The sequence below is a fragment of the Alligator sinensis genome, unplaced genomic scaffold (genome assembly GCF_000455745.1).
Source record: "Alligator sinensis unplaced genomic scaffold, ASM45574v1 scaffold282_2, whole genome shotgun sequence".
Taxonomy (NCBI): domain Eukaryota; kingdom Metazoa; phylum Chordata; order Crocodylia; family Alligatoridae; genus Alligator; species Alligator sinensis.
The window spans coordinates 785,845-794,066 of NW_005841879.1; the positions used below are offsets into that span (position 1 = coordinate 785,845).

Here is an 8,222-nt window from a genome sequence, read left to right on the forward strand (position 1 = left end):
CATTTTTATCTTAAGCAGTATTTTGAAAATGTGTGATTTGGTATTGCATATGCTTCCTATCAGCATAATATGATTATCCAGGTAGAAAGAAGCCTGGCATCTAGTTCTGCAGCATCTGCCCAAAAGGAAAATTGCTTCCCCTAATTTAGTCTGTGAAATGTAGAAAAGTTGGTGTTCTCAGGAAAAACTGTTCAACATACAGTATGTGGCAGATGAAAAACAAGTCAATAGATTTACAGGTAGGCTGGGAAGATGATACAGATGTGGAATAATTCTGTGAAATGAATTATCAGATAAAATATTTGTGCTCTAAATACATCCACATCGTCCATCCAGATGACACTGAGCCAGATCTTCAGGTCATGCATGTTAACAGAGCTCTGTCAATGGAGCAAGGCCAGTTGACACCTGCTGACAATGTGCCTTCCCTGTTTATAAAAATCATCTAAACCATGGAGCATGAACATACTGCTCCCCTCTAGTACTAAAGGAACCAGCTAAAACATCTCAGAACCATTAGCAGTTAACTAGCAGTTATCATGCTGCTCATGGGAGGTCCCAGATTACTGAAGAAGAACAAGACCGATGCTTTGTTTAAAAGGTTGAGAAAGGAGGACTCAGGGAATTGTAGCTCAGTCTGTTTAGTCTGATATGTGGAACAAATTATTATAGTAGAACTAACTAGTAAAAAAGTAAATTTCTGAACATGAAAGATACAGGATAAAATGGATAAACGGGAAGCAGGAAATGTAATCTATCTTGATGCTAGAAAGGCTTTGTTCACTGTTCCTACATGACACTATTGTAAGGAATTGGGGGAATATGGTTTTGGTGAGACCACTGCAAGAAAGGCATAGAACCAGCTGAAAACAACCGGCCTCAAAGAGGGATTTTCCATTGTCCACCTCAAGCTCTAAGGATGTTTCCTTGAGGTTCCTCAAATACTGAAATACTACTCAGCATTTCTCTAAATCACTTGGATGACAAGCGAGAGGTTGCACTTAATGAAATCAGTGGGTGACAAGCTGAGAGGGGTCACCATCATTTTGAAGGACAGCTTTTGATTCAGGCTGTGCAACTTGCTCCTGAGCCAGAAATAGAGCAGAGAATCAAGTGTTCCACCCCCATGGGCTTTGCTCCGCATTGTGAGAACTAAGCACTTCGGAGAACCTGGATTAATATCCCTAAAATGTCTTCATGTTAAGATGTGCTTTCTTTATTGTTTTCTTTCCATTTTTATACTCTGCCAATAAAATTCTGTTTTTTTTTAAACGGAAGTTTTCAGTAACAGCATGGATTTCCAAATGGATCACATCTCCAAGAGAGACTTAATTTTTTTCAAAGACACGACTCGCAGCAGTAAAACAAGGTGGTTTTCCTCCTGGCTGCCAGCCCTGCACACTCAGGCTGTGTTCTAAACACGAGGCTGTTTCCTTGCAGGCCAGTATCTCATGGCCAATGACAAACAATTCTGCAAACTCTTCTGTCAGGGACCTCAGTATCTTGTGTTTCCTCCAGTTATATTTATTTAGCACCATTCTGCATGCATGTCCAAATCCTCATTGCTTTCAGTTAGATTCCTTTCTTAGAGCCCTCTATTGTTTTTGCCATAAGAACAAGAGTAACAGGTGTATTTTTGTCAATACCCCATTTTCAACAGCAGAAAAATGAGCTGATTTGAAGAAATAATGAGAAGTGGCTACTTTATGAAAAAACATGTCGAAGAAATAGAGTATTGACCCATCTCTGATTTGTCTTAAAAGTGTCTCTGAATAGATGTGACTGGACAGATATGTTGTGGTTTTCCTTTTAGCTTAGAAGTGGAAATAAGTACTTCCTCACCTGACTACACTCAGCAGATCCAGATGCAGATGGACAGTTGGAGATAAAACTGATCTTCAGCTTTAGGGGAGGCCAAATAGAAAATGTGAACTGAGTACAATTCCTGACTAGAGCTGATGAGAAATTTTCCAAACAAAACCATGGTCTTAGAAAATGCTGATCTGTCGAAACCCAAATGTTCTGTAGATACTTTTCTGTTTTAATGGACGTCAAACCAAACCTAGATGGTAAGTACTTGCCTGGCAGATGGCTAGGTAGCCCATCCTTGCGAGAACTGTGGCTCTAGGATATCCTTGCTGCTTGGGCTGCTCCAGGGTCTGTAACCCGCAGGTCTACCTTGCAGAACTAAGCATCTGTAAACCATGCAAGCCCCATTTATAGTTTGGTTCTTGCCATCTCATTGTCGAGTATCAGCAGAGCTTCTAGCCCTAAAGGTGGCTGTAATAAAAGCAGTTTGTAAATAAGTTCATTATTGTTCTATGGCAATATTGTGGTTTTATGATTCTGTGATTTTGTGCAATTTTCTGAGTGTCTGGCAACCCAATGCTATGGGGCTTTTCTGGGGGCCTATAGACACTGTAAAGGTTCCTCCCCCCCCACCCCAAACACACAGTAGATCTGCTTTTCCTGGTAGACCTAGGGATAAACTAGCTTACGTGTGTCTGTTCTCCTAGAATTCAGGGTCGTGATCCATGTTGTCATTGATCACATCTTTTCTATGCTGCAGAAGAATATTCACTGGTGTTAGTCCATGTAAGTTAAACTGCTGCTATCGCTGACCTAGAGAAATGAATGGAAAACAAGATAACAACCATAGGATTCATAACAGGCTATTGTGTGCCAGAGAAACCTGTCCTTGTGAAAAAGAAATCAAGATCTGATATAGGGCAGCCTTAACCATATTCTACAGGTGAAATTAGTATAACTCACTATTGAAATGTTTTGGAGTTTTTTTATTAAGGACATTAAATTAGAATTAACAATATCTGCTGTGCTTTGCATGGAAAGAATAAACAGTGAGGGAGATTTATGTCCTGTTAGAATCACTTTACAGGTGATTATTTGGGAACTCTCTTCTTTGCAATATTTTGCAAACCAAGGTGTTGATCTGCAGAGATGAGTAAGCCTCTACATTTGCTTTCCTCATGTGATTGTGTTAATCTTGAAGTTGGATGCAGAGATGGAAAATGTCATCTTGCCACTATACAAATCCATAGTATTACCGCGTTATGAATGCTGTATTCAGTTCTGGTCTCCACCTGTGAAAAAGTATGAAGTACAGTAGAATTAGAAAAAATACAGAGATGGGCAACCAAGGTGATAAGGGGTACGGAGCAGTTGCCATATCAGGAGAGTCTAAAATGGCTACAAGTCTTCAATTTGGAAAGGAGAAGCCAACAGGGGGTATGATGGAAGTCTCTTTAGAAGTTGCAAAGGGCTGAGCAGAGTGAATAGGGAGCTGTTATTCATCAAGTCTCAGAATACTAGAAGGAGGTGGGAACACTAAAATTAGCAGGAGGTGGGTTTAAAACAAACAAGCAGAATTACTTTGCTATGCGTCTCACAGCTTAGCTTAGAAGTGCTTGCTTATTTTTGTAGACTAGATCTTGTCTGGGCTTTTGTGATGTTTGTTTGTCCATTTTCATTTTAAGCTGTGAGGTGCAGAAACAAAGACCATAAAGCCTTTGCCTGTAATCTTGTGTGAGATTTCCCATCTGAGCTTGTTTACAATAACATGGGCTCAGCAGTGATTTCATTGTAGTATTGCTAGCTAGTCACTGAGGAACAGCTGAGAGGGAAGAGCTAAAGGGAGGGTCTTTGGTCATACGTGGGAGTCCACACGAGCTGTATGTGCAGATGACATTTGGGGCTCCTCCTCTCCTTTCACCCCTTCCACATACCAACCAGATCTTAACCTGGGGTTCATCCTGTGACCCATAGAGTAAGGTGTCCCGAGCGGGTAGTTCAATCAGCAAACAAATTAATTATTTCAATTAACCTCCCTGCAATTCATTAAGTCCTTTAGTTAGTAGGCAGATTAATTCTTTCCATGGATAAGTAGATCCAATAAATTTCAATCAAATTTTACACAGATTAATCAATGCAATCCAAACTAGCAACAATTCATTAAGTCTTTCTGCTACTGAATAAATTAATTCTTGCAATAAATAAATAGTCCATATGGCTCTAAATTGATTTCTAGACAAATTAGGCAGTCCAGTCACGCTGTCCTGCCATTCATTAAGTCCTCCTGCTGAGGGGCAAGTCAATTCTTTCTACAACTAAAGAGTCAGTATAATCTCAGATCAACTCATATACAAATCAAAGGACTGGCTCCAGGTGCCTGAATGCCTTTGGGTCATTTACTCATTTAGGGTCTCATGTAGCTCCCTCCACTGTCCAGTGGAGCCAAGCACAGAGAGGAGCAGCTCATGGGCTTTGCTCCTGCCAGGCTGCACTGAACTCTCCTAGGCTTTGCGGTCCCTGCTGCCTCTGGTGCTGAAGGCACCTCCAAGCCTCCGGTCTGTGAAGCTTGTTTCTTCACCCACCTGCGTGGCGCCAGCCAAGATCTCATCGCCACGGGGCTTGGCATGCTGCCTCCATGCTTCCCTGTCTCTCCTGATCACAATTGCAGGATGCCTGGATATGACATCAGCCCTGGTGCACCCACCAATGCGCAGCAAGCAGGAGCTCACAAAGCGGGACTGCTGCTGCGCCTACCACTCTTCCACCGCCATCGTTGCCTCTGCACCACAAGCACCCTGCAGGTAAGTGAAGACTGTCTCCTGCCCTTACTGGACTCACCTTCACTCCCCTGGTGCCACTCAGGGAGCTTCCCAGGGTTCTGTTTCTCCAGGACCATTCTGCCCGATACCCCTTGAAGCATGAACTGAACTAATGTCGCTGATGTTAACATAAAGTATAGTAGTAGTGAAATGTAACCACCTTAGTCTTGTCCTGTAAGCAACTTGAAAACTCCATTTTGTATCCTGCTTGACATAAGTGAATGAACCCTGCATAGCCTTTATGTATGAGTGCGTGTAAAAGGGTGAATGGTGAGAGAATGGCATAGAGGCGGGAGATGAAGATTTGACTGTTCATGTAAGCAACAAGTTGCCAAATGTAAGTTACCAGTCAGTAAACTATTAAACTACTAATCCTTATTTATAAGCATAGTAATAGTAGTTTTCTTGCAATATGTTGTTCATCTCCCCTACTCCTGCCCCCAGCCATGTTATTTATAAGCAACAGTAAACTAATTCATAAATGGCTGAAGAATCCCTTTTAGGCCTAGGACACAAAGAAGATAAGGTTGACTTGCACCTTTGGAAGCTGTCTCTGTTGTACTCGTTCTGCATTTTGGGTGCGTAAAACAATGGAGACTTTCTTGGGACGTGATTCCAGCTTCAGCGAGCAGGGTCTTCCTACCCCAGTGCTGTGCTGTGTGGATGCCTTCACATTTCCAGAAGAGAATGAAGACTTGGGGTCAGAGATTTCATTGCCATCTGGTCCCAACATACCTCCTGAAGTATTCAAAGCAGTCACGTGTACTCAAGCTTTCAGCTGCAGTGTACCAAGCTTCTCCACCATTCCCTACCCGACCTTAACTTAATTGAAAATAAATTTCTTCCCCCGCCTCCACCTTTTCCCACCATGTATGTAATGCTTCAAAAGGTTTATGACAACTTTTGGGGGGGAACTTCCTTTCCCTTGGCAGTCCAGCAACAATACGCACTTCCAGGTTTAGATAATAGAGATATGTGACATACCAGCAGAGAGAAGACTCTAAGAATAAAGGGGAAGCTACTCATGAAAAACAATCTGACCATATGATGTATGTCCTTTTTGGCAGAATTACTGACATGGCGGGGGGAGGAGTAGGGGAGATGAACAACATATTGCAAGAAAACTACTATTTCGTAATACTTACTAATGATACAAGGAAGACAACATGCTGAATTGCCTTCAAAACTTTCCTTGAGATAAGATTTCTATTTTACTCCTTTTTTCGTAGTATATGGAAACCTCTAGTGATTAACAATTTTGTAAGTAGCATTGTACCACAAAGGCCTGTGCAAGCTATTCTGGAAATGCCACGATTAGCAAATTAACAGTCGTGTTTTCTAAAGGATAAACTTCCCGATGTTTAGTCAACATCCAAGGGGTTTTTAGTAACTTTTCCCCCTTATTTTTATTTCATACTAATATATTTATGCTTCTTAAGTTTTCTCAGGACTGTGCATTTCTTTAGTGTGCTGGTCTTAAATATGAGGCTAAATTTGGCTTCCTTTTTTTTAAAAAAAACAAAATAAAGTAAAAGTTTGGTTAAAGGTGTTGAAAACATAATTTGAAAATGACTGTCCCATAATACTTGAAAAAAATTCCAGTCAAAAGATAGCTCTGTAGAGGCAGTCCTCGGACTTATGACACAATTGGTTCCTGAAAACTATGTCTCAAGTCGAAACGTTGTAACTCGGAACCGTTTTTCGCATGTTATAAATGGGGGATTGGTTCCTGAACCAAGGCCCAATATCCTATTTTCACTAAAAATAACCCAAAATTTTGTACTGAATCAATTTATAGATGAATAATATAGCTACATTAATGCATTTGTATTGTAAATAGCAATAATATTGATTTGGAAGGACTTCTTTGAGGTGACTTTGCTAGACTTTTTGAAGAGCTCTTGGCTGGAGTCTTCTCAGGAGTCTTGGCTGCAGGTTTTTCTGGAGTCTTGTTGGCTTTCTTAAAGGAAGTGTCCAAGCAAGTTTGGAGAGAGGTTCTCCAGGGACATGGGTGAAGCAATGAACTTGTTCGCTGGAGTGGCGTTGCATCAGATCAAGCATAGTAAAGTCGAAACTGATGTCATAAGGTTGAAAGAGGGTGTCAATTTATAAAGGTTGTAAGTGCCAAACGTTGCAACTCGAAACGTTGTAAGTCAAGGACGGCCTGTATTATTTTCCACCTATCTGTGCAAACTCACGCTACCACAGTTGTCAAAATGCACACGACATGGTGGGAAATTGAAAAAATAGACAGTGTTAGTGCATGCTGCTTCTCCTCTCTGCAGTCCTCTCAAGGAATTCCGTTTATGTGAAATTAAAATTTCAGACTTTTATCAGTGTTTCATGTTGACGTTATCTTCCCGAAGAATTAAAAAGGTGGCAAACCTGGGTTTTGTACCACAGAAATCTCCTTGGAGCTGTGAGACAGCAATAAATATATGATATAGCGCATTCAGTGTAGAAAAAAGCTAAGATTTGAAATAAAAGGCTGGATTCCCACGCTATTGCATGCAAATCACAGCCACGGGCTCCACTGTGTTTTGGAAGGGTCACTGTAGTACATTCAGAATTATTGAGGAAGTATTGTGTCTTGTTATATTTACACTTTGTCCAGTTTGTGAATTCTAGTATAAAATGTTTTCTGTTCTCATTATGCCACTGAAATTGGTTTTCCCAAAGTACAGTAACAGTATGAGCCTTGTACTTTGCAAGTGTAAGCATTAATCTGCAAGTGAGTGGAAATTGCCAACAAATGTGTTCATTACTCCAGGTGGGAGGAGGTGCAAGTGGCAAAGGACTGGAGCACTTGTTAAAATTGGTAGAATAAGTAGGAATCAGAACCGATTACACTTGCAAGTGTTTTAACTTTCCAAAATGCAAGCAGAACGGTTGTGTTTGGCATCCTGCACAGACTATCTCCAGCTGCCCAGTCAACAACATCTGGATGTGACGGATTCCAAGAAGTGCTTCAGAGGAGTACCTGCAAGCTGATTTTATATATGGGGGCAGTGGGGAGGTTGGAGGTGCAGTAGGTTTCTTCCTGACCTCTTTGGGTGTTCAGCTGTGATCCTGAAGCATGAGCTTTGATTATAATGACTTGTCTTAATGAAGAACTGCAAGTGTCATGAGTGCATTGGGAGCCGCGCAGGTAACCCCAACAGTAACTGTATTCTGTTTTTAAAACTATGCTGCGCACACAGTTTTGTGATCAAGGCATGAGGTTGGGAGCTGGGGGATCTGAGCTTGCTTTTTCTGATCCCATAGATCCCCTTTCATGAAGGAACAAGTGACTTTATTTCTTTCTTCCTCTGCAAAATGGATGCAATGCTTAGTTGCTATAGTGGGTTGACATCCTTGCATATAAACTGTGCAAGCAGAGCAAAATAAATTGCCTTTTTCCCTCTGATTTGTTTTGCTAGAAGTTCCATGCCTCTCTCTCTCCCTCTCTCTCTTTCTCTCTCCAGGTCTGGAAATGCAGAGACGTGAGAGAACGATGAGTGTGTATCAACAAATAAAAGTGCTCTTAATCAAAAATGTCCGGATCCAATGGAGAATGAAAAAGCAAAGCTTTCAGGTGAGTTTACAAAGGGAAAG

At 41.2% G+C, this 8,222-nt stretch overlaps 2 protein-coding genes across 2 annotated transcripts in view; both read left to right on the forward strand.

The window, feature by feature from the left end:
• The window catches only part of LOC102384911 (ATP-binding cassette sub-family A member 8-like), a 65,734-nt gene that overhangs the window by 40,660 nt on the left and 16,852 nt on the right, over nucleotides 1-8,222 (forward strand). The window contains exons 40-41 of the mRNA XM_025196231.1: nucleotides 3,011-3,111; nucleotides 4,478-4,610. Coding sequence (XP_025052016.1) covers nucleotides 3,011-3,111; nucleotides 4,478-4,610 — 234 coding nt within the window. The remainder of the gene's footprint in view (nucleotides 1-3,010; nucleotides 3,112-4,477; nucleotides 4,611-8,222) is intronic.
• The window catches only part of LOC102385166 (ATP-binding cassette sub-family A member 10), a 72,822-nt gene continuing 71,191 nt past the window's right edge, over nucleotides 6,592-8,222 (forward strand). Inside the window, exon 1 of the mRNA XM_025196232.1 lies at nucleotides 6,592-8,202. The gene's annotated coding sequence lies outside the window, so the exon portion shown is untranslated. The remainder of the gene's footprint in view (nucleotides 8,203-8,222) is intronic.